This window comes from Cyprinus carpio, chromosome A12 (genome assembly GCF_018340385.1).
Source record: "Cyprinus carpio isolate SPL01 chromosome A12, ASM1834038v1, whole genome shotgun sequence".
Taxonomy (NCBI): domain Eukaryota; kingdom Metazoa; phylum Chordata; class Actinopteri; order Cypriniformes; family Cyprinidae; genus Cyprinus; species Cyprinus carpio.
Genome location: NC_056583.1, coordinates 18,961,688 through 18,986,989, shown reverse-complemented (window position 1 = coordinate 18,986,989; position 25,302 = coordinate 18,961,688). Strand labels below are relative to the sequence as shown.

General features: G+C 38.4%; 1 protein-coding gene across 1 annotated transcript; it reads left to right on the top strand.

Moving 5' to 3' along the window:
- The first annotated feature begins 1,794 nt into the window (after nucleotides 1-1,794).
- On the top strand, nucleotides 1,795-25,254 carry rnf213b (ring finger protein 213b). Its single transcript, XM_042767965.1, has 49 exons — nucleotides 1,795-1,947; nucleotides 2,639-3,391; nucleotides 3,495-3,650; nucleotides 3,817-3,983; nucleotides 4,068-4,342; nucleotides 4,427-4,653; nucleotides 4,832-5,035; nucleotides 5,135-5,348; nucleotides 5,446-5,501; nucleotides 5,603-5,765; nucleotides 5,846-5,989; nucleotides 6,214-6,312; nucleotides 6,398-6,526; nucleotides 6,727-6,886; nucleotides 7,064-7,231; nucleotides 7,320-7,469; nucleotides 7,954-8,564; nucleotides 8,656-8,815; nucleotides 8,895-9,112; nucleotides 9,297-9,440; nucleotides 9,583-9,735; nucleotides 9,904-11,095; nucleotides 11,472-11,656; nucleotides 11,778-11,927; nucleotides 12,032-15,934; nucleotides 16,217-16,353; nucleotides 16,446-16,544; nucleotides 16,653-16,786; nucleotides 16,875-16,991; nucleotides 17,316-17,365; nucleotides 17,482-17,638; nucleotides 17,766-17,901; nucleotides 18,187-18,375; nucleotides 18,473-18,606; nucleotides 18,740-18,915; nucleotides 19,017-19,220; nucleotides 19,465-19,643; nucleotides 19,761-19,881; nucleotides 20,081-20,181; nucleotides 20,413-20,589; nucleotides 20,720-20,865; nucleotides 21,192-21,291; nucleotides 21,612-21,723; nucleotides 22,154-22,352; nucleotides 22,445-22,635; nucleotides 22,752-22,874; nucleotides 24,191-24,301; nucleotides 24,572-24,814; nucleotides 25,183-25,254. Exons 2-49 carry the CDS (start codon nucleotides 2,667-2,669, stop codon nucleotides 25,252-25,254), a joined length of 13,161 nt encoding a protein of 4,386 aa, XP_042623899.1. The 5' UTR covers nucleotides 1,795-1,947; nucleotides 2,639-2,666.
- Nucleotides 25,255-25,302: the final 48 nt, after the last annotated feature.

The window sequence follows — 25,302 nt, the reverse complement described above, 5'->3', positions numbered from 1 at the left end:
GATTTATAAAAGCTATTTTTCTTCTATAAGAAAGTGTGACACGGTGGAATAAACACTGAAATATAACTCTAAAAAAGCCAGAAAGACACATACTGCTAATATTTAATGATTTATTTGTCTGTACAGAGTAATGAATTGTCTACTGCCGTTACTTTTTGTGCCATCAGCAAGAATCATCAATATGTTTAGGTGAGCAGACTTATTAGAGCACATTAGGATGAACATCTTATAGACTTGATTTACCTTGGATGGATGGGTGATAAATAAGTAGAGAGAAAGGTAGACGCAGTGTGTGATTTATGTGGCACAAGTTTAACCAAAATCCAGTGTTATTCTCTCAAGAGACCCAAATAAAGTAAAATGCACTGCCACCAGTTTGTCCACCTGCTTGATTATCATAAACTAGCTGTTGTCTACTCCTGCCTGGAATTTCAGAGGAACGGCTGGCCTGTACAGAGAGGGAATTTTTTGAGACTCTGGAGGCTGAGAAGAATAAAATAGAGGATAAGGAGAAAGAGAGAAGGTTGAGGATATTTTGCTTTCAGTTTTAACATGGTTGGGTATCATTAATAAGATTTTAAATCTTAACTTTGACTGTCAGGCATGGTATGATTTTTAAATGAATCAGCATGTTAGTAGTCATCAGTATATAACAGACAATCAACAAAAGAAATGTAGTTTGGCTGGTCTCGGAGTTTTGGATCTATGATTTTTTTAAGGTTGTTTCTTGTCCCCCACAGGAATGTGGTGTGTGTGAAGACAACCAAACAGGACACGGATCCTAAACATGCCAAAAAAGAAAGCTTTTCCAATTACAAATAGACTTTAAATCAGTTAAATCTTGATTAAATTGAAAGATTAAAATTTAAATCAGTTAAAGTTGATTGCTTTTGATGATCATCAAAGGTTTGTTGATTTTTTATTTTTAAAGACAACTTTAGCATAAACCAATCAGTTTAAGACATGCTTAAATGTGAAATGTGAATGTGTCCTTTAATCTCTCAGTTTTTATTTTACTGTAAACTCACGAGTGTGTTACATGTGCAAGTTATTTTAATTGTATACATTATATGGACATAATATACATAATATGCATAAATGAATGCTTAAATGAACATCATTAAATAACCATCAATGGTCTAATGGGATTTTGCATTGTATAATGTACACCTTGGCATGAAATATTGGCACATAATGGAAATATTTCTTCTGAAGTGAACTGTCTCTAAGTTTATCGGTGTTAACATTTGCACTTTTTGTGGATGTGAGGATGAAATATTAATCCACTTTTTTTTTGCATGAAATAACCCATGGAACTGAGCCCCATCTTTTTATCCTTTTAAAGTTACATATTCCTTTAATTGTAGAAAGAAATAATTATTATACTAGCATTATAAATTATTAGGATGTTTTGAATGTGCTCATTTAATATAGTAGTCTACAATTTAACAACAAAGATAATAATCTTAATAAATGAGAGAGTGGGGCACAACCTGTTTTTTTTTTTTTCAGTTTGTATAAATCTACTTTTTCTACTTTAGTTTAAACTATGTCCAATATAGTAGCCTAATAAAATTACTTTGGGTGATCATGCAAGGTCAGCTTCAAGGGATAGTTCACCTTCAGTTGCTGGTCCCCATAGTGGTTCTTTTTTCAGTACTATGCAAGTCAATGGGGACCAGCAACTGAAGGTGAACTATCCCTTTAAGAATCAGATTAATATTCATCACGAGTTAAGCTTTCGTTAGTTGTGAGGAGGGAACTGCCAGTGTATAGAAACCAGCTGGTGAAACGAAACTGAAAGTGTAGCGAACGCAATAAGAGGCAGAAAGGAGGGGAACTGCGACACATAGTTCGGTTTGCTGACTGAAGTGAAGACTATTCAGGGAGAGCGACTCTCCAAAACATGTATCTGTCATCTCTTTACAATGCCAAGGATCAATTCAGGTATGTCATAATGTATGTTGCTGTATTATCGACAATCGCTTTTTTTGCAAGCGATACTGACAATGGTTTATGATTCATCTATTTTTTCTAATATATGCGGTTTTTAATTATATATTCTCAAATTTGTCTACATTTAACTGTATTTAGACACTTTTTACATTTCTCTTTTCGGGAAATGTGTGGGGCAGTATTATGTCTGATAAAGGAAACTTAAGAGAAGTTATGAGGAAGTTGTTATTGATGAGCAGAGGTGGTTATAAGTTATGAGCTGTGAAAAAAAAAAAATGAATTTGAGATCTGCCCTTGCAGTCACTAAGGCTATGCAATATTCTGTGATTCCTTATGATGAAATATACCATAGTCATTGTATAGAAACCATATTTTCACTAGTTTTCGCTAAAAGACCATAATTACCACAGGTAAAATCATGGATGGCTTCTTGCCATGGTTAGACAATGGTTACTGTACAGCAAACTATGGCACATGATATAGAAAATCATAGCTTAAACACGTTAAAAACAATACTCCAGCAGTACCTCCCTCACTACTGATTAATAATAGTAGACCTATAGTAAAACCAAAATTATGTTTTTTTCATTTTAAAATGCATACAATTGTCATGTATTTTTATATATATTGCATACATATAAAATATTTGTCTTTGTGAATCTTTGACTTTTGCAACAACCAGGAAGCCATAAGCTGTGAGAAGTTAAACAATGACAAGGAAGAGAAAGAGTGGAGAGAAAGGAAAGGCAGGTGCACAGAAGAAAGGGGCCCAAAAAAGAGATGGTAGCACATCTTCATCCAGAACACGTTCACAGAACCAAACAAAAGGCAAGCAATCTAGTCACCCAAGCCCGGCCAGATCCAGATCAAGAGGCCATGGACACAACAGCACAGGTGCAGCAGAGCCTGAACCGCTGAGTAAAGATGCTCAGACTCAAACAAGCTCAAGTACGTTTGAAAACAAGGAGACTCAGACAGAGACTGTCAGTCAAGAAACACAGCAGAAGCAAACAGAGCTCAATGGCAACACAGAGACCACAGAAGTGTCACGGCCAACAGAACTCAGTCCTGAAGATGTTAAGACGGAGGTGGAAACTGGCCTGTCAAGGAACAAAGGAAATGAAAGTGATGGAGAAAAGAATGAAAGTGCTGAGAGGAAGAAAAGAAAAGTGAGTGAATCAAGAGAAACTACAGAGGAGACAAAAGAAAAGACCAAACTCTCAGATGGTTTAAGAAAACAAGATGGAGACAATCAGAAAGACAAGGATGCAGATAAAAAATGTTCAGAAAGAGATTCACAAAAAGACACTAAATTCAAGTCAGAAACACAAGAACCAAAATCTTATGCTGCAGCAGCTGCTGCTACAGAAAAGACTGAACTGTCTAAGGAGCAGAAGAATCAGACAGCAGCAGATCAGGACAATAGTAAAAGAAGGTTTGCAACATTATAATATAATGCACTTACAATATCAAATGTTTGACCTTAATAGATACCATGACCACTAATTGTTTAAATATTTTAAAATTATTTTTTATAGAAAATCTTCCCCAGCGAGGGCTCCAAGCAAACAGCCGATGTTCACTTTCTACATTTATGCTGTTCTGGACAAAAAATTCCGATTTAACACACAGCGTGACTCTCTTTTGCTTCTTCATGGGAATGAAGTCTTTCAACTAGAGATTAAATATTTTTTGTAAGTCTCTTATTAATGTATAATGACAACATAGTTACTGTACCTATATTATAGCCTACAGGTAGCAAATAAAATATGAATTGTACAAGAACGTGTACAAGTTATGTGATCTTTGTGTTGTAAAGTGTCAGTGTTTTTTAGTTCCATGTTGTTTCTCTTTGCTTAGGGGTCTAAAACAGGAAGGCTATTTGATTGAAGCAACATTTTCCCTCTGGCAAGGCATTGATAGGGGTGTTCCAATAGAATACACATATGCAGTGCAGAAACAAAATGGCCGCATTATGGAAACAGCGTTAAGATGTGTTTACACCCCCACTGACAATACAGTAAAAGGTACTAAAAAGTATTACAGTTCTTTGGTAATTCATTGTACATTGTATGTGATGGAATGCCTGATCTGTTTTGTGTTTCCTCTAGAACTGCACCTTTATGAAGGTTACATAAGTTCAAGTTCAAGATCTGTTAAAGAAAGGGCGATGAATTGGTTCTTTCGGAATGCACAAGAAGAAATTTGCAAATGCTGGGAGACCTCTGCCAGTGTACTGCTGGACAGAGTGTTTAAGAAATGGGGTTCATTTAATGATGAAGACAACAAGACACTTATCGAACACCTAAACAGTTACAAACAATGTTTTCAGTCAGTCATGAGACGTTTGAGATTTCAAGAAAATCTCTCCCCTTCTCAAATAGAAGTAGGTGTGAGCTTTCTTTATTCCATTTTCAAAAGACTACCCTAACAGAGCTGTAGAATTATAGCTCTGCCCTCTTTGTTTTAGGTCTCAGAACTGATTTCTAGTAAACTGAGTTGGATTTTGAAAGGAGAATCTGGAGGGAAAACTTCAGAGAGCTTGTCTGGGATCAAATCATTGGAAGTGGCCCTCTCAGTGTTCCAGGTGTGCTGCGGCTGTGGTGTGGATCTTGGCCCAAAGGACTGGGGCAAACTCTGCCAAGTAGTCTCTGAAAGGATGGAAACAACCCTAACAACCCTACCTTTAACTGACTTGTAAGTAAGGTTTATTGGACAAATCTGTAGTTTCAGAAAAATTGATTTTATCCGTGTCTCCTAATGCACACTATAAAGCAAAGCCTTGCCTACTGAATAGCTGTTATTGTTTTACATAATGACTTAGGTATGTCTTAAAAGACACCACAATATCATAATAATTTTGGTTTCTTTGCAGCACTGTGGTGGGACTGATGAATCGATGTGCAAGGAAGCTGATCTCAGAAGTGGTGTTACTTGTTCCTGTCCTTCATTTACTGAGAAAACCAGAGGCAAAGTCAGATCCAGGCTCAGCTATGAACGAACAGAAATGGGCAGGACTGGAAAAGATAGAGTATCTTTCTTTTAGGGAGAGCATTAGACGACTCCCTGACAAAAGGAGGTTTGTCCAAATACTTTCAGAGGAGTTTTAATTCTCAAAATTTTATAACTTGAATATAAATATGAGACATATTACATGTGTTGTTCCTTAAAATTGTAGGATGGTCCTTGAGCTGATCAAAGATCACTCATCAATGAACAAGGATAATCCTTACTTGTTGAAAAGCTGGCTTTCCATTGTGGCATTTGAGGATGTCCCTGAGTTTGTCCAGTTGACAGGAATTGATCCTGAACTCCTGATCCAGAGCCTGATGTATAGAATGAAGGAGACTGAACAAAACAGTAATTCCAACCGTACAGAGAAAAACCTGGAGGTATCTGATTAAAGGCATATAGCTCACTTTCCAGGTTTTGCATTTGGCACAGAGAGAACATTTTCATACAAACAAATGTTTGCTTTTTAAATTGCAGGCAGCTGAAAAGGTTCTGAACCTCTTGTTGAAGAGGGTTGAGGAGGACAGAGAACGGTACACAAGTTTATTAAATGTGGTATTTTTTGAACTTAGTAATCTTGTTCTTAAAATTTTGATATTAGGCAGGTATTAATGCCGAATTTCTTTAATAACAGAATCACAGAGTCCAAGTCATCTGGCTTAATCCTTCAGTGTTGCAGAGATGTTCACAAGAGCGCTTGCAAAACTGCTCGACTTGTCCCACAATACAGAGTCCCAGTGCTCTCGGTCCAACTCCTACTTAAAATGGCTGAAATTCTTCATGATCATTTTTCAAAGGTACTGTATCATTGAGATCTTCTTGAAAGTAATTTTAAGGGTGGTATTGTGTCTAGGTAAGCAAATTATTTATTTTGCAGGGTGGAGAGGAAATGAAACAAAAGCAAAGTCAGCTCTTGTCCACACTCACTGAAATTCAAAGAGATTTCAGTAAATGGAGAGATGGGCTGCTACACAATCCTCTGATGCAGGACTCCAGATTTTCTTACCCTAGAGAAATACAGGTATAGTAATTATAGTACAACTGATCAACTTAAAGGTTATGCTAGATTTTAAGAATGCAAAACTTCTTCAGACTCTGTTCGCTGTTCTTTGAATTTCACAAGGAGGTCAATTTGTATCTATTAGATCCTTTATCAGTCAAAGGACTTTGTACAGGTCAGAGAACTTGGTAGGTGGCTGGAACTGTAAAATAGTAATTTTCGCTTTTGTTAATTCTTCTTTGTAGTTGTGGAATGATTTCTATGGGATTGAGTGTTCAATACCAGGCGTCTCTGAAAGCTGGAAGGGTTCATTAGACCGAGACCTGAGACAGAGACTGTCCCATGTAAGATAAAAACTTTATTTTAAGTAGCCTACATACATTAAAAATTGTACGTAATGTATGTCACCATCCTCATTTTGTTTTACAGATCTCTGACCCTGACAAGATTGTTGTATGCTGTCTGGAGATGTCAGCAAAGACTATCAATGATAGTCATGCAAACCTTCAGTCTTGTTTCAAAGAAATGTGTCAGGTTGCTGTTAAGAACCAGTGTCAGGTAATGTCAACTTTTCATGCTAAAAGAATTGTTTAATATTTTTGCAGTCTTGTTGTACTGTATGTGACTCATTCTCTTGTTTTTTGTTTACAAAAAAAAAAAAAAACTATTAATGGATTGGTGTATTTGTAAATACTTGTCTTAGTATTTATACTTGTAAATAGATCTTGTTCTGATACCTTTTGTATTTTTTCTTGCAGGCAAATAAGGAAGGACAACTTTTATACCATCTTTTTACCAAGTCCATTTCATGGCCTGTTGTGTCCTCCATTATTGTTGAGTCAGCATCTCGCTTTGGAGAGGATCATGAAGGTCGTCTACTGGACCCACAGTCAGCAATCTACTTCCTCTTGTCTCAAGGTGCAGTGACTGGATCTTACAAGTTTCATGGTTTTAATATGGTCTAACAACAAAGTGAACAGACAGAAAAAGAACACTTGGACACAGTTTAAGAATCCTTCATGTACAGTATATACCTAAATACATTATGGGCAGCAGTTGTTCATTAACATTGTGTCTTATGATTCATGTTCACAGACAAATGGAATCAGTGGAAGCTGGAAGATGACGCTAGTCGTTTAATATCAGATAGTCAGTCATTCTTAGGTTCTCTAATTCAGAACCTTTGCCAGGGAAGTATACCCCTGGGCCACCTTAAGACCATCTTTAAGTCTAAAAGTCAATTTCAGAAGCTTTACAGCCAGTGTAAGTTTTATGCACTTAGTATCATTACATCTTATAGAGGTCTCTTTCAGCACAAGCTTATTCATCGTTTTGTTTATTTTGAAATTAGATAAGAAGAACAACAAAGAAGAGAATTTCTCAGTCAATGTATCAGAGCTACTCAGTCAAAGAGAAGATGACTTGAAAGCCTTTGAACAACAGAAGGAGTACATGTCCAACCTTATTAATATGCTGGGGAAGATTACTGATGTCATAGATGGTAAGGAAGTTACATTAGGACAGGGGTTTTCAAACTTTTTTTATGCCAAGGACCCCCAAATATGATGAACCCCTTGTGAGGGACCCCCTTCATAAACTATGAAGATAGAATACCCATTCATACTGTGTCTGAGGAGTGTGATATTATAAAGACAATGTGTTCCCAAAACTAAATAATTGGCATTTATATTGTTGCATTACCTAGAGACAAAGCAAATTAATTTGATAGTTTCTGTAAATTATTTACTTTGTATTAAGTTGACAGTGAAAAGTAGTTTAAAAAAATATATTATTATTTTTCTTTATTCAATTTAGATTTGATTTTAATTTCTTACTGTTAAAAACGAAAGCCATGAATAGAATCAAGGGGGAAAAAAATCATGATTAATGTCATGATTTCTGAATGAGACTATAATAATATCAAATTTGGTATTTGTATTTAAACTAATTGCATAAACATTGTCTTGACTTTGCCTCAGTACCAGAGGTTTCTTCCCTTGAAGACATGGTCAAAACCAACCTGCAGACTGTAACTCTTGACAAACTGGTGGAAGTGCAGACATATTTCTCCAACGAAGATCTTGACAAAAAAAACACAAGGCGAGTGTTATTCTACGATGTTGATCTGCTAGTCCTAGACATGGCACAGGAGATGCATGAAGTGAAGACCAGCAACATTGTGCTATTTTTATGGCAAGAAAAGGCAACCAAATATTTTATGCCTGGTCCTCAGCTTTTATCATTAGACCTTACAGAAGTCCATGACAGAATCTGGAAACCTTGTCTCACTGACTTCCTCAAACTTGGTCTACGGATTGCAGTTGGAGAAACTTGTTTTAAAGAGGTGGACCAAGCTTTGAAATGGTGTGGGGATAGGGGTGAAGGAGATCGTTTAAAGAAAGAGCTCATTTTGTTGGCCAGTATGCTGAAAAGCCATCAGTCTCTGGAAGAGAAGTGGCCAGAGCATCGTCTCAGTCAGATTCAGGAATACAGAAGCCTTTACCATGCTGCGGAATCTGCTGAGGTCATACTGAAAATAAAAAATAGGTTGGGATTACAAGGAGACTTCAGCCATATTCATAGCCTGATTCAAGTGGTAAGAGACAAACCAGTATTGTAATTGCATTATATTTAGCATTTTTCCATTTTTATTTAGATTTGTGAACATTGTATTCTTCTATATATAGAGAGATGACTCATTCAAAGAAAACACTCTGGGTTCGCTGAGTGATGACCTCATCAGAGCCAGACAAAAACTGGAAGATGTCAAATGCCAGCACACAGCCTGTCTGAAGGCATTCTTGGATAGTGATACTCTGATCAAATGGGTCAAAACACAAATTCCAAGTAAGATTTTTTTGGATTTATCTGTTTTATAGTGTTGATGTGGGGAAAAAAATGTTCATATTCAGTATGTTTCATTTAGGTTTAAGGGACCTGAAAGTCTTTATGGAACTGGCCACAATTTCTGCTGGAGAGAATGATGCAGATATTGATAGGCTAGCCAGTTTCGAGACTGTTGTGATGGGCTACGGCCCTTTGCTTTACTCACTACCAGAAAATGCAGGATTTGAAGAGTTTATTGACTGTGCTAAGCAAGTATGGGACACCCTTCACAAAGATGAGAAACTCCTGGATAAATTGGTTAGTTTCTGCAGACACTTAACTAATACAGTAATTTAATTTCAACTGCTCTGCACACCCCTAATCTTCCAATTAAAAGGTGTGAAATTATGATTATTTCTAATGCAACTGTCAAGTCACTATCATGGAACATGTCCATACATGCTTTTAAAGAAGTTTTGCCAATATATAATTTTCTATACAGATAGACTCCAATCGGTGGTTGGATTGGCTGAAAGGTTTAAGGGAGACTCATGGCTCTGTTGAGAAATCGTCTTTGTCCATGGCCTCAGCTATCAACACTGGAGGCGTGTATCATGTGGGCTGGCCTAAAGATTTCAATGGGAAAGTGAGTTTCCACAAAACATTTCCACAAAAATGTTTCTTTAAATCACTTAAAGCATTCTATTAAGCGGACATTCTGTGCAATAGGTGAGTTTGTGAACATATGTTTAGTAACAGAACAGTTTCTTCTTGTGTTATGTTTGTAGGCAGGTTTGGACAATGTCTTTTATGTGAAGGTGACAAAGAACGAACAAGCAAAGACATACAATCTTAATGAACTCTCAGAGTTGCAGAATAAGCTCATGCTGATGTCTTCTAAAGGAGAGCATGGACGGGAGCAAGTCACCAAGTTTACTCAAGTGGGTCCATTATCACAATTGTTCACCAGCCTTTGCGAGAAATATTAAACTACTGGTGTCTAAAAACATAAAGTTCCAATGAAAGACCAGATCTCTATATTTACATAAGTTTATTCAAGGAAATGGGCATTAGTTTTGTAAAGACTTACCTCTGTTTTCATCTTGTAGGTTTTTGAAGGAGTCCAGAGGATGGGCCGCATCCTCCTTCAATTGCGCACATCGGGTAATATGCTCTTTCGAGACTGGGGGGCACAGATAACATGCAATGACCAAGATCAACCTTGCATTCAAGTTAGCTTTACCCTGTTGAGCAAGTGTGTTGAATATCATGGCGAGGTAGAAGAGGAGCTTCAAAAACTGTGTCGCTCTCTGGAGAACTTTCATAAAGACTGGTGTAACCACTTAACTAAGATACGCTCTCAGTACTACACACTGAATCATTACACTTCAGAACAAGTGGTCTTTCTGTGCGAATGGATCAACAGCGTTAGCATCAAAAGGAAACCTGTGCCGCAACAAATGTGGCATCTTTTGACCCCTGTTAAACCAGACTGTACCTTAAATGACATCAGAGAGGCCTTTGAAAAAGCAACGGAGACAGACTCTGTGGTGCAATATGACATAGCAGAGGAATCAGAACAAAACAGTGAATTTGACCTGCCTTTGAGCTTCAGTTTACTAGATGTTGGTACTGAATGCTTAGAGGACCTGTGGCAGCAATTTAAAGAGAACATGTCCAGATTCCTTACCCACCATGTGAATGTCGAAACACTTGGACGATTCCTCTCCAATCTGTCTGCCATGAATCAAATGCACATCAAACGCAAGATTCCTCCCATTCTACAAGAAGGAAGGCCAAACCTTGTCCAATGCCCCGTTGTGGAATTGATTAGCACAACTCTGTCTTTTTACACAGAGAGTCCACGGCATCCTCTTCCAACAACTGATGAGGTATTAATGTGCCAGGAGGAGACGACTGAAGAGGAGGTGGAGATCTTCCTGCGCCGATGTCTAGGATTCCAAGGCACTGCAAGCAATCATCAGAAGATTTACACTCTGGTCAATCCAGGTTTACTGACTTATGATGTGAGCGTGGCACTGGTGGAATGCTTTGAGATGCTAGAAAGGAGTGCTGGGCCTCATTACCGTCTAGTGATGGTCTGTCCTGTAAACCAGGATAGATATGTCCCTTCCTTCTTCAGCAACTATAAAGTACAAACAGGTCTAAGTGTATCTGCAGAAAGAATTAAAGACTATCTCAGCCATCACTTCCGTATCCCATCTGAGCTTGCTCCCCACTCAAAAGTCTATCCAAGGGAACTGTCTGTCTGGAAGATTTCATCCAAACGTCCAGCTGTTGGTATGTATTAGATTTTTGTATATTGAAGTGAACATGAACAAAATGGACTCTATTTGCTTTTTAATGCATTTTCTTGGCTTAATGTGCATGATTTAAAGGTGCATGTTATAGAAAAAAAAAGTGTTTTATCAAACTCTATTAATCTGTTTCTTCATTGCTTTTGAAGCGACGTTATTTTCTGGGCTGATGTTATGAATCCCTTTTATTTTTAAATCCTTTTCCTCCAACTATTTATGTGTCCTAAGAAGTTGTTATTGAATATGTTACACTGTGGAAGTAAAATAGGTTGCATTTCATGTTATCGTTAAATATGGTGAAAACATTACCAAACATTATGCTGATACACTTTTCTTTTTCTTTCCTATTCTTGGTGCAGGAAAGTCACTATATGTCAAGCGTCTATTTGAGCGGTTCAAAAGAGAGTTTCCAAGAGCCACATATCTAACAATTAGACTCATCGAGCCCCGCATTGACATGGATGGATTTGTCCAAACCCTGTCCGAAAGACTGGCTCCACTGAGAGAGCAGGACCCTGTGCTGTTGCACATTGATACTGCCGCAGTATGTTTTATTTTAAAAATTGTAGTCATTTTTGCTATATCATATCATGCCCTCTTATATAAAGTACTAACTGTGGGTCACTGATAACATATTTGTCTCAATACATTTCTTTTTACATCAGTTGTGTCACGGCTTGGAGGAATTCCTATTCAAATTACTCATTCTAGGATGCCTTAGTGACAGAAAAGGAACTATATGGAGGAGAAATCCAGCTCACTTGGTGGCAATTGAAGCACTTCAGCGAGTTCAAAAGAGTCAGACACAGATGGAGGTGCAAACCTACTTTTTCCATTTTGTTAACTTTTTGTTCTTTGAACAACTGTTGAGATACAGACATTAACCTGTATTTCTGCATTTCTGTTTTTCTTTTTACAGATAACACATGGGTTTTTGCATACACTTCCTACTATCTTCTGCAGACCACCTAAAGATGTCAAGGCTTTGGAGATCAGGAGAAAAAAAGAGGGGTACACATACTTAGATCCATTGATGGATAATGAAGAGTTTAAAAGTGAGGCCATTCAGAGACCCTACCAATACTTGAAGAGATTCAACAGGAATGAGAACTTGGATCGTTTCAAATATAAAGCTCGATCTGTAGAAGGTGATCCGGTTGACTGTCTCCATCATCTTTTATCAAACTATGGCTTGAAGGACCCATCATGGGCAGAATTAAAGCACTTTACCTGGTTTCTTAACCTGCAGCTTAAAGACTGTGAGAATTCCCTGTTCTGTGATCCAGACTTCCTTGCTGACAATTTAAGTGGCTTCAAGGACTTCATAGTAAAATTCATGATTCACATGGCTCGAGACTTTGCCTCTCCTTCCATTGACATCTCTGATGAGAGCCCCTCCTTTTTCTCTGAGAATGAGGATGAGGAAGATATCCTAGCCAAACTATGTATTCGAAAACGATGGGAAAATGAACCTCACCCATACATCTTTTTCAATGCAGACCATTTCACCATGTCTTTCTTAGGATTCCATGTGCAGAAAAATGGGACAATTCTTAATGCAGTTGATCCAAGAAGCGGCAACGTGTTAATGGGAAATGTGATGACACAAGATCTCTTTTCAGATATTGAGCGTCAAAGAATTAACCTTTCTGAGAACTTTGATGACCTGTCCAGAGAAGACAAGATACGAAAAATTTCCTTTGTTGTTGGTGCCAAAAAAGGCTGGGAGAAAGGAAAGTTTGATCCAGACCCTACGTATGAACTCACTACTGACAATGTCATGAAGATGTTGGCTATTCATATGAGATTCAGATGTGAGATTCCAGTGATCATCATGGGAGAAACTGGCTGTGGGAAGACACGGCTTATACGCTTTCTCTGTGATCTGCAACGTGAAGGCAGAGATGTTGAAAACATGAAACTTGTCAAAGTTCATGGAGGTACTACTTCTGAGGTAATCTATAGGAAGGTGCAGGAAGCAGAAGAACTTGCTCAAAAGAACCGTCAAAAATATGAACTTGACACAGTTTTGTTTTTTGATGAAGCCAACACAACCGAAGCAATATTTGCCATCAAGGAAGTGCTATGTGACAAAACTGTACAAGGGTACTCTTTGAAGAAAAATTCTGGTCTGAAAATAATTGCTGCCTGCAATCCATACAGAAGACACACATCCAAAATGATTGACCGCTTGGAGCGTGCTGGGCTAGGATACCGAGTGAAAGCTGAAGAAACAGAGGATCGCCTTGGTAAAGTTCCCATGAGACAGCTTGTGTACCGTGTGCACCCTCTACCCCCAAGTATGGTGCCCCTGGTATGGGATTTTGGACAATTAAGTGATTCAACAGAACTCTCTTATATCCGTCAAATTGTGCAAAAACAAATGAGAGATCATAGATTACCCCATGCATGCCAGAGTGTGATCACAAACGTTTTGGCTGCCTCTCAAAGATACATGCGTAGACAAGCAGATGAATGCAGCTTTGTAAGTCTTAGGGATGTGGAGAGATCAATGTGTGTCCTAGTTTGGTTTTACAACCACAGAGATGATCTTTTTCCAAATTGCCACTTGACTGAAATTGAGCTGATGACCTTGAAGTGCCTGGTGCTTGCCATGGGTGTTTGCTATTACCCATCACTTGAAAACAAAGGGAAATACTTAAGGAGTATGAGCAAATACTTTCCTTTTCCATTCAGCTCCAAAGAGTCACTGGAGCAGGAGATAACTTCATGCCAAGACTTTTTTCTTGAGAAAATCCAAACAAGAGATACAATTGCCAAAAATCTGGCTTTGAAAGAAAATGTCTTCCTCATGGTGGTCTGCATTGAGTTGAGAATTCCACTCTTTCTGGTTGGCAAGCCAGGGAGCTCAAAATCTCTTGCTAAGACTGTTATAGCAGATGCAATGCAGCGCCAGGCTTCTCACTGTGACTTATTCAAGAAATTCAAGGAAGTTCACATGGTGTCTTTTCAATGCAGCCCTCACTCAAGCCCTGAAGGAATCATTGGAACCTTTCGGAACTGTGCCCGTTTCCAAAAGGACAAGAATTTAGATGAGTATGTGTCAGTAGTTGTTCTGGATGAAATAGGACTTGCAGAGGACTCTCCTCAGATGCCACTGAAGACATTGCATCCTCTTCTAGAGGATGGATGCATAGACAGTGATAACCCACAGCCACATATGAAGGTTGGATTTGTTGGAATCTCAAACTGGGCTCTCGATCCAGCAAAAATGAACAGAGGTATTTTTGTATCCCGTTGGGACCCAAGTGAGAAGGACTTAGTAGAGACAGCCGAAGGAATCTGCTCATCCTCACAAAACATTCTTCTCAAAATCAAGCACCTCCTGCCAAAGTTAGCAAAGGGCTACCTAGACATCTGTAAAATTGACAGTGAACAGTTCTTTGGACTCCGAGATTATTATAGCATGGTGAAAATGATGTTTGCAACAGTCAGCAGTTCAGATCAAGAGCCATCTGACCGTGAATTGGCAGAGGCTGTGCTGAGAAACTTCAGTGGACAAAGAGATGATTTTGATCCTCTTAATTACTTTAAGGACATCTTCCAGAACTTTGAAGTCCAAAGGCCAAGTACACTGAAAATGATTGAAGAAAATCTTGACCGCCACAGTGACAAAGAGTGCCGGTACCTTCTTTTGCTCACAACTAACAATGCTGCCTTGTACATTATCCAACACCATATTTTCTCCAAGGAGAGCTATACATGCCCAGAAATTGTCTTTGGATCAGGATTTCCCAGAGACCAGGAGTATGCCCAGATATGTCGCAATGTGAGTAGAATAAAGGCATGCATGGAGACAGGTCGAACTGTCATCCTATTGAATCTCCTCAATTTGTATGAAAGCCTGTATGATGCCTTGAATCAGTACTATGTCTGCTTCAGTGGACAGAATTATGTTGACTTGGGACTTGGTTCACACAGAGTAAAGTGTCGAGTTCACAAAGACTTCAGACTGGTTGTAGTGGAGGACCAGGAAAAAGTCTACAAAAGGTTTCCTGTTCCACTTAAAAACAGACTGGAGAAACACAAAGTTGATAGGAGTACAGATTTAACTCCTTGGCAGCACAGAGTTTTGGAGAAACTCAAACAGTGGGCACAAGAGTTCTCAAAAGTCCAGCAATCTGAATCTCCTGATGCAAATTTCAGCTTATCAGATGCCTTTGTTGGTTTCCATGGGGATGCTTGTGCCAGTGCACTTCTGCAGGCTTTAGAGAAAATACAGAAACAGAGCCATGATAAAGCTGCTCAAAATTATGAACTCCATTGCATTCCCAAGTATGAGAATGAGATCAGTGAACCAAGTAAAGAGGGCACTAATATTAATGAGGCTAAGGACGTATACATGAAGAAAGAGGAAAGTGAGGCTCATCACACTGATGAAGATGAAGATAAGACAGAGTCTCAAGAGGAAATTAACAAATTCCCTGATGAGACACAAGGAGAGGGTGCCTCAACAGGCATTGACAATGAGCTACAGAATGCAGAAATTCATGAAGACATTGAGAACCTTGGAGATGCTTCTGATCTTGTGGAAATGGATGAAGAGCCTGTTGACATGGAGACAAGAGACTCAAACAAAACCATGGACGAGGAAGAGGAAGTCTATGAAACTGCCAAAAGCTTTCTCTTGAATTGTGCGTCACCAGACTCAGTACTTAGGTTAAAGTATTCAGACTTTGGAAATCAGGAGAGAGACAAACTTCAGAGAACGTATTTCCATCAGCAAAGCCATCAATCTCTCAGAGACCTATTAGACAACCATCTGAACAAAAATAATCAGGACAAGAGCAGATTCTTGGAGGTAATGTTTGTAAGACTTTTAAGTAGCACGTGTACTTGATTTTATGTCTTACAATGTGTCACAACAGCATAGAAACTATGACAATGATCATCTCAGGTGCTGATTATATCTCTGATTGGCTGTGATTTTTGATCGATTCTGTCACATCGTGTAGCTATGTTGAGTCTCGTATGGACAGACAAATTGTTTGTTGCTCCAATCTTATCATGTCACGTCTGGTCAGGACATGGTGTTATATCTACCAATTTACCTTGCAAAATCAATGCATATGTTTTCTTTTAGGTAACCACGTTCTCCAGTCTTCTCACTGAAGCTGATGTGAGAAATATTGCCCCGGCCTTGGGTTTGACCACTGAGCGGTTTCTTCTGCTCTCTTTACACCAATTTGACACAGAAGCTTCTTTTTGCAACAAGATACGGTAATGTTTATATTATTTTTGTTGACTTTATTCAGTACCTTTCACAACAAATGGTCATCAATTTTCAAAACATTGTATCTCTTTTTCCAAAGGTCCTTCCTGAGGGAATCTGGACTTTCTCTGTACATTCTTTTGGTTCAGATGGACATGGAAGAGTCATTGTGCAAAAATGAACTCATTGCTTCGGCAAAGTAAGTCCTTTTAATGCTGGTTAAATCAGATTTCAATTTATTAACCCACTGTATAACAGGAGTCAAAATCATCTTTAATGACATTTTTTGTGACTCCTCTTACCTTAGATACTGTACCATGAATGAAATCCTGTCCTTAAAGTCAGATGAGTGCAACGTCTATACTGTGTTTATCACAAAGCTCTCCCGAATGAGGGAACAATGTAGAAGAAGTGGCAACAAGTACATTGGCTTTCAAGGAGGTGAGTATTTTTTTGGCAGGTGAAACATTTCTAGTGTGTTTAGGTATTGTCAAATAATTATTCTTAACAAGTATCTTTTTTACTAAAGGAGTTTGGCTATCAGCACATATTGATGACCTCAGAGATTCCGGTGACATGAGCTTAAATCTTAAGGCTTTTTGTGGAATACCTATAAGTAAACTCATCTCCCAGAAAGTCGAGTCAGGTATGTAAGGTACCAACAACCAAAATCTCACAGCAACTTGGACATTTAAACAATCCCCTAACCCTTTGTATTAAAACATTTGAAACATAAAAGTATACTTCAGATCATGCAGCTTGTTGAGGTAAATTCTTAGTGATTCATCTTAAAATTTCTAGCTGATGGAGAATAAAAATCCCACAGACTTGCACTGAAGGAAAGACCCAAGCCATATTTAGGGTCTAAAAAAATAACTAGAACACCCTAGCAACAGCATGTATTATAGTCGTAAACTTAACACATACAAGCACAACTCATATTTTCTTCATTCATTTTTTCTTAATACAGATTTCAACAAATCAGGGGAAATGGATACAAGTGGACCAGAAAGTGGGAGGGTAAAAACCTTTAAGCTCGCATAATAGATTGGTTTAAACATATACATCAGAGATGTGCTATATCAAAAAGAATTTCATACCTCCTGACAGAAATACTGTGTTTGATTGGTTGTCAGGAAGATTCAGTGCATCTTCACAGTTTGTCTCTATTGAGATCCTGCATCCAGAAAGCTGTTTCATTGCTGAGAGATACAGGCCAAAAAACCTCCAGGAGTATGGAGCGCATGAACATATTGCTTGGCCTTCTGGGAGGTGACCCTGAGCGGGTAGGAGGTCAGCTGGTTTTATGTCCATTGTTGTCACAATTAAGCCCCTGTACTGTACAGTATATGTAAAATACCAATGAAAATAGGAACCATGAGAAATTATAAGTTTAATGCTTGTTCATGTGTATTTTCAGTATGGTTCCAGAAAGTGTTGCTAAGGAGGCTGGTGTTTGCACTGATGCAGAAGGAGGAATTCATTCCTAATGCAGAAGACTGGGTTTATAAAGTGGCAAAGAACCGAGAAGCTCTGCAGGAAGGTGGAACACTTAGGTATTGCAGTACTGTAATGCAATTAGCATTAATCTCTTTCTATATCAGATGTTTAAAAACAGCCAGTGCTTAGTTATGTTAATCAAAAGGGGTTGGATAAAAATCTCAGATGACTAAAAATTGTGTGGCGAAAAATAATGGTGTGGAACTACTTTGAACTAGGAATAAAATTACAGAATTGTTATTTGTAGGCCTTGCACAAGGCCTTTAAAATAATCTCAAACTTCATCAGCCGTAGATTAGAGATGACTAACAAGCTAGCAAAACATTTATGTGTTTGTTTAGGCATACTTTGTGGCGCAACCTACAGGGTGTTTTGACCCCAGTGTTTGCCCGAGTTTTAGAAGTGTTGGACAGAGACCGCAACTTGTACCTACTGTATGGAGAAGGGCTCAGTGAGGGTCTGGCCCAGTTCTGGCTGCATATCTTTGAAGATCAACAGCTCCTTGACCTAACCCTTTCACAAAATGCCAGGTATTTTTAAATATATGAAACCTGCTTATGTTTAAATTAGGCATTAAATGCTTTTAAATATCCAACTGTAACTGATAAGATGGATTTCTTCTTTTAGTGCTCCAGATCAGGAGATTAATGTGCAGTGTCACCTGTTTATTGGAGAAGTAGAACGGCCTTGTGCTGCTCCTTTTAGCTGGCTGATAAAAACATACTGCCAGAGTTTGTGGGAGGAATCAGAGTTCGTGCGAGGTGAGGTCTTTTGTTTTTTGTTTGACTACAGTTGGCCAGTTAGCTAACCAGATACCACATTCACTTCTTGTAAACAAAACATCTTATACATAAAACATCTGCAGCTACTCCATGTTTTTGCATTTTCTCTCAGGCTCTGAGCAAGGCAGCAATGCGAGGATTCAGCAGTTTGTTAGTGCTGTATCAGGCAGTGGACTGGGTAGCTATATTCAGAAACTCTCAGAGGAAGAGAAAGTCGAGTTGGGTCAGCGCTACTTGACCGATTATGTCCTTCTGTCATTCAAAATCCGCTGTGAGGAAGAGCATGGGGTAAGATACATAGGTTTTATCAATCTGAAAATTTATTTTCACAATCTCATGTTTAGTGTTCTAATGTTGGGGTCTATGGGTGTGTGTGCATTTTCTTACAGGTCTTTCGTAGTGCAGTGCTGGGTTGTGTGTTTGCTCTGCAGATGGAGATGTCAGTAACTCATGAGCTCTCTCCATCATGGATACTTGCCGCAGCTCAAATCTACAGCCCTCGCCTGGACACATTATCCCATGCCCTTCAGATCAACCCTCAACTGGTCCACATTATCCAACGAGAAAGATTAAAGAGAGAAAGCCCTGATATGGTGAGGAGCAGGAGTGCAGCATGAATTTGCATGTTGATTTAGAATGACTTACTTTAGTCTAGTTATGCTGTTCACCAGCAAAACCTTTCAGTCATCACATGCTGGTGACTTAGATTCCAGTGCCTATTTAAACTACCAGTAAATAAGTGACCAGTATGTGCAGTCAAACTTCTAAATTTATACTAATGAAACAATATTGAGATGAGTTCAAAGAGATTTGTCTTTTTGTTCTGTTTTATGACAGTGTGAGGACATTCTGGCTGTTGGTATCTGTGTTGAAGAAACAAAGCTCCTGCCGGTATCATCAAGAAGTGAATGCCAGACCTTCTTACAAAGAGTTGAGCAACTTCAGCCATGTTTAGAGAGAGTGCTTAGTCCTGGCTACGGTAGCCATGGCTGTCTCAAACACCTGGACACTATAAAGTGAGCTATGAAGAATGTTGCAGATTTAGAAAATAGGATCATTTGAAAACATTGATTTCATATTAACAAAGTGGTCATATCACATCATTTCTTAAATAAAATCTTTTATTTCCTTAGGTCAGTGTGGCAGGGGATGCTGCTAGTGGCTGCTTTCATTGAAAAGGTTGTCATCAAGATGAAAGTGGGAGATGAACGGATTGAAGCACTGACTCTGAAACACTGCAGTCAGTTACATGGGGTGAGTCTAGAATTATTGTCTGCTCTGTTCATTATGCTTGTAGGAGACATTGGTGTACGAGAAACCCTTGTAGGCCCCTCACTTCATTATGAGACTATAATATGTGAAAATTTGATTAGGATAGATGCTGCATCAAAGCAAGATTTTAGAACCCCAAAAGTCCTTAGCATATATGCTGTTTATATTTCCTCTCTCACAGCTAATGGAACGGTCTCCTGATTTGAAGAGCAAAGACAATCTTCAGCAAATCATCCGCATACTCAATGATTACCATGAGGAATCCATCAGCAGAGAACTGCGGTACACTTGGATAGAGCTGTATAATATTATATGATATGATTGATTTTATTTAAAACCATGTGACAATATTAATTTTATATGAAAACTTCAGTTTGTTGACTAAGGATAACTGAACGACAGTCCTTTTTAATACAAATATTGTTAAGGATTTCTGTATTTCTTTGTTTAGCTTGTGCTTTTCCAACAATAAACTCTTTAATTACTTATTTTCTGTACACTTTTTCTTTACAGATATGGTGTGAAGTGCTTTGTCTGTCTATCAGATCTGACAGAGCCCGTTGCGCTTCCTTGTGAGCATGTGTTTTGTCTGTCCTGTCTGAGAAGATCTACAGAGAGCGCGGACTTCTGTCCCATATGCAGGTTACCGCTGTCAAACAACTACCGTCCCACTGTCTCCACAACCATAGAGTGAGTTAAATTCTTTATTCTTGGTAACTTTAGATATTCATTTAGACTGAATGGGTATACAATGAACAATTAGCTTCTTTACTGTGGTTCATTTATTTGGCTGTAATGTCTACATTTGTATCTATTACAGCTTAGCCCTGAAGCATCATAAAGAAATAAGAAAATGCTGTAATGGCTTTTTCCTGGAGGTGGTTTCTCGATTCTGTCTGACTGATGATCAAGATCCATCAGAGGACCTGGTGGAACTGCTTTTCTCTCTCCTTATTTCAGCACAAGGCGGGTGGATTTCCTTGTGTAATATTTCATTGCAAAATTAAATGTCTGTACATGGATGTTAATTTCAGTGCAGGAACTTCGAAAAGGATGAAAAGTTAGAATTAAAATATCGTATCACTGGTTCATGCGACTTGCATTCCATATTTCTGAAATCATACAATAGCTTAGTGGGACAAACAGGCCAAAATTTAAGTCATAAGTTCATTGAGTTTGAGAGCGAATCATTCAGTCTAATTCCGTGAATCAAAACAACCAATTCTAGAAAGAGCGATTTAATCTATAATTTGATTTTTATGTTTATGTTTACATGTCTGTTTATATTATAGGAGATGTTTATAAGACCAGAGAGCTCACCCCATTCCTGGAGTGTGTTGACCAGAGCCCTGTGGTGCGCTCTGTGCTGCCGAAACTTCTTCTGCAATACAGGTGCTGCAATACAAACAACACATTACCACATCCAGGCATATGTGGCCTTTTATTTATGACTTAAAATATGTAGAATTGGCTTTATGAAGTGAGTCTTGAGAGTTTTGCTTCAGGCTAATTCACATTGCACCGACAGACGCTGACCAATGGCAACAGACACTTCGTTGGGTTTTGTCATGTCTGTTGACGTTGGTTGGCACTTGTTTTAGGCAATTGAACATGTTCACTTGGCTTTTGTCAGATTCCAGGCATCTGTCGGTGCAGTGTGAATTGGCCTTTACGCTAATCAAGAACATTTTGTAATAAGATAATCTCTTCAGCTTCAAGCAGGTAAAGAAGCATATACAGACGTACTTAGAAAACCTGGAGAACAAGCTTCTGGACCAGGAGGACAGAACTGAACTCTACCGGCTATTTGTTAACTGTTTCCAGGTGTGTCATAATCAAGTAGCCTAGGTGTCTTTGCACCATGTATTCACTCAATAATAGTGCTTGCTGAGCCAAGTATCAATTTTACTGTTGTGCTGTTTTAAGTGCAAAACTTTGGCGCTAAACCCATTTTGTACCACAGACATGAATGGTACATTAAGTGTGATTAAACTGTCTGGTGGACAAAAAATGGGTGAAAAATCCCATGGTCCCTAGCCATATGGTGAGACTTGTTTTGGGCCATTAAGCAAGTAGCTAGCAAGATCTTAGCAACTGTCCCAAGTATCTAAGCAAATGCTTAGCAATGCACTACAAACTTTTGTCATTTTTTACGAGGTATAATCATCAACAGCTGTATTCCACTTTCAGCCACATTAATTGTTATTTAAAATCTGCATATTTGTTTCTAAAAGCAGATTTGTTGTTTATCCAGGATTCTCTGTTTTGTTCTGGATTAAATGGAGATGATAGACATCTGAAGGAGAATTCAAACTTCCTTAGCCGACTGGCTCGTAAACAGACACCTTCCAGACAGAACGACCCAGCTGAGTTTCTGCTGTCTATGGCTCGCCTCAGAATGTGTCTGGACACTGTTGCCTGTATCCTGTCCAGAATTATCGGCAAAAGAACCGGTACGAGGAACTTCTGGTCTGACCAATTCATGGCAGTTACAGTATATTGCTTAAATTGATAACATTTTTTCCATATGTTTGGTGTCTTTCAGACAATTTTGAGGAAGCTGAGCTAAAGCTTTTGGAGCAGGTGAAGGCTGTGTTTGAATACGGTAACAATGACTGGTACAGAATTTACCTGCTTCGAGCACTCAACAGGCATGCTGGCATGGACTGTCTGCAAGCACTGATCAGCAGCACTGATTATGAATGGATCTTCCCTGCAGAGATACTACGGCTTCATGTACGGCCATTCAAATGATGTTGTGTTTAGGGTGTTTATAATATTGTAGATAAATAATAAAATTGAGTTTGTGGGTTAAAAAAAATATTTTTTGTTGTTTGTTTTCTCTTCTACAGAGGTCGATTCCAACAGAGGTGGATCGTTTCTTGTGTTGTGGTCAGTCATACTGTACTCTTAGAGATGGAGTGGGAGAAGCATTGCAAGAAGGCACAACAAATGGCCTCAAAGAAGCACTACGGGTCAGAGTCTACATCTGTATTAAATAAACAACACACACACAAAAACTGAATTTTCAGCAGCCATTACTTCAGTCTTTAGTGTCACATGATCCGTAATTCAATCTAATGTAAACATTTTTATTAGTATACAATGTTAATACAGTTGTGCTGCTTAACATTTTTATGTAAACTATAACTCACGATTTTTGATCATGGATGATTAAGATGTCTCCACCATCTGCTTTTGAAGAAATATCGAAGTATCGCACTACAGCGCACATTCTATCAGTTGCAGTTCTGGCACCTCCGTATCAATATACTGTACAAGGCAACATACATTCACATCAAATGTTAACTCAGTGGTAGAGTTACACTCACGGGACACTGTACTGAAAGTAAAATGTAAATTATTTTTTTTTTATTTTATTTATTGCTGGTTAAACATCTGATATGTGCACTAGCGTGTGCACTAAAAGCCCCTTCAAACAACACCTGATTACTGGACTAAGTTATATTACACATCTGATCTCATGTTGTCCTAAACCTGTATTCATTTCTTTCAAGAATGTGGGTAACTGAACAACTGTCCCCACTGACTTTGATAGTAGGAAAAATAAATACTATGCAGCCACTGGAGCCCAGCAACTGTTTGGTTACCAACATTCTTGAAAATAACTATAAAGAAACTCTTTCAGGTTTAAAACAACTTGAGAATGAGTAAACGATGGCAGGATTTTCATTTTTGGGTGAACTCATTTAGCTCATCTTATTTAATGTGAATAAAACAACAAAACACAAAGAGAAAAATCACTTGCCTGTGAACATTAATACAGTTGCTTTACTAAGAATCAATGTATAATTTATATAGTGTAAAATATATATGCTTTATTTTTTAGATTTGTTCATTCAGTTTATTGAATGCTACTGCTAAATACACCTACTGTACCTGAAAAATAAAGCACTGTTTGTTTTATTTGTATATTATGTATATTTGTCATGTTTATTTGTGTTCTTATTTTTTGATAACAAAGATAAAATAATGACAAAGATTTTTAATCTTCACCCACTTTGGCCTAAATGTCTGCCATTCTTTTTTTATTTCATATTTTGTTACCTTTTTAAAATAGGGAAATTAGTCTGGCTGTACTGTACAGACTACTTGCAAAATAGTAAAAGCAACATGACAAAGAATCGTGATTTAAATCGTGAATCGTGATTTTTCAGAAAAAAAATTATGATAGTAATAGTGATTTGAATAGTGATTGTTGATTTTTCAGAAAAAAAATTATGATAAGATATATATATATTTTTTTTTTTTTTTTTTTTTATTTTTTCAGGCATTAAGTGATCCAGGACCTTTGAAAAACGTCCTGCTGACTCTAGCTGTGTTCAGACAGGTCACCTGTCGCTTCCTGTCACCTGAAAGAGCTATATATCCTCAGGCACAGGTAAGTGTTGGTTAGGTTTTATGATTTTATTAATCACTAGTGAACATCCAGAATTCAGAATCCATGTAGGACTAAATTTGAGATGACAACATAGTTGTACATATTTATAAACATTTAATTCACATAAGTATCGTTCTGATGTCCATCAGAACTTCCTCCAACCTGCAATAGTAACATGTTTGAGCATAAATGCCTTTCCTTTATGAGAAAATTAGGCAAAACACTCAGCCTGGCAGACCTACACACCTACATTTTTCTCTCTCTCAACAGGAGACAAGACTCTTGGAGGACGTTATTAGAGAAAACATCACAGGACATGCCACAGAGCTCTGCACTGCTCTCTTATCCAATGAGATTGGAGGTCCAGGATCTTACCTGAGTCTCCGTGCAGGTGTACCTGCTAAACGTCGTCCTGTGCTGGAGCTCCTGGTGCATGCGGGCGCAGTGTTTTACAGTGGGAACGGGCTGCTGAGTCCCCTCTTCAGTATTGCCTCTCAACCTCAGAATATGACAGTAAGGGCTTCTTAATGAATAATACACATTTTGGGGGTGAGTTTAGAGCAGGGGTCTACAAACTCGGTCCTAGAAGGACGGTGTCCTGCAGAGTTTAGCTCCAGCTTGCCTCAACACACCTGCCTGGAAGTTTCTAGAATGCCTAGTAAGACCTTTGATTAGCTGGTTCAGGTGTGTTTAATTAGGGTTGGAGTTAAACTCTGCTGGACACCAGACCTCTAGGACCGAGTTTGAAGACCCCTGGTTTAGAATGATTTGCATTTGATTTTATGCTCTCACTCTTCATTTTGCAGCATGTTGATGCACTGGGGTTTTTGAATTGAGCGTGCTGATTTTTAAAATAGCTATGTTTCTCTACTCATCCTCAGGGAGCCTTCCTACCCACAATGCCTGATGACCATACCAGTGACGCCCAGCAGTGGCTCACTGGAGAGAGTTGATTGAGGTTGTAGTTTTAGTGTGAGTTTTGCTTGTGGTTGAAGTGAAAA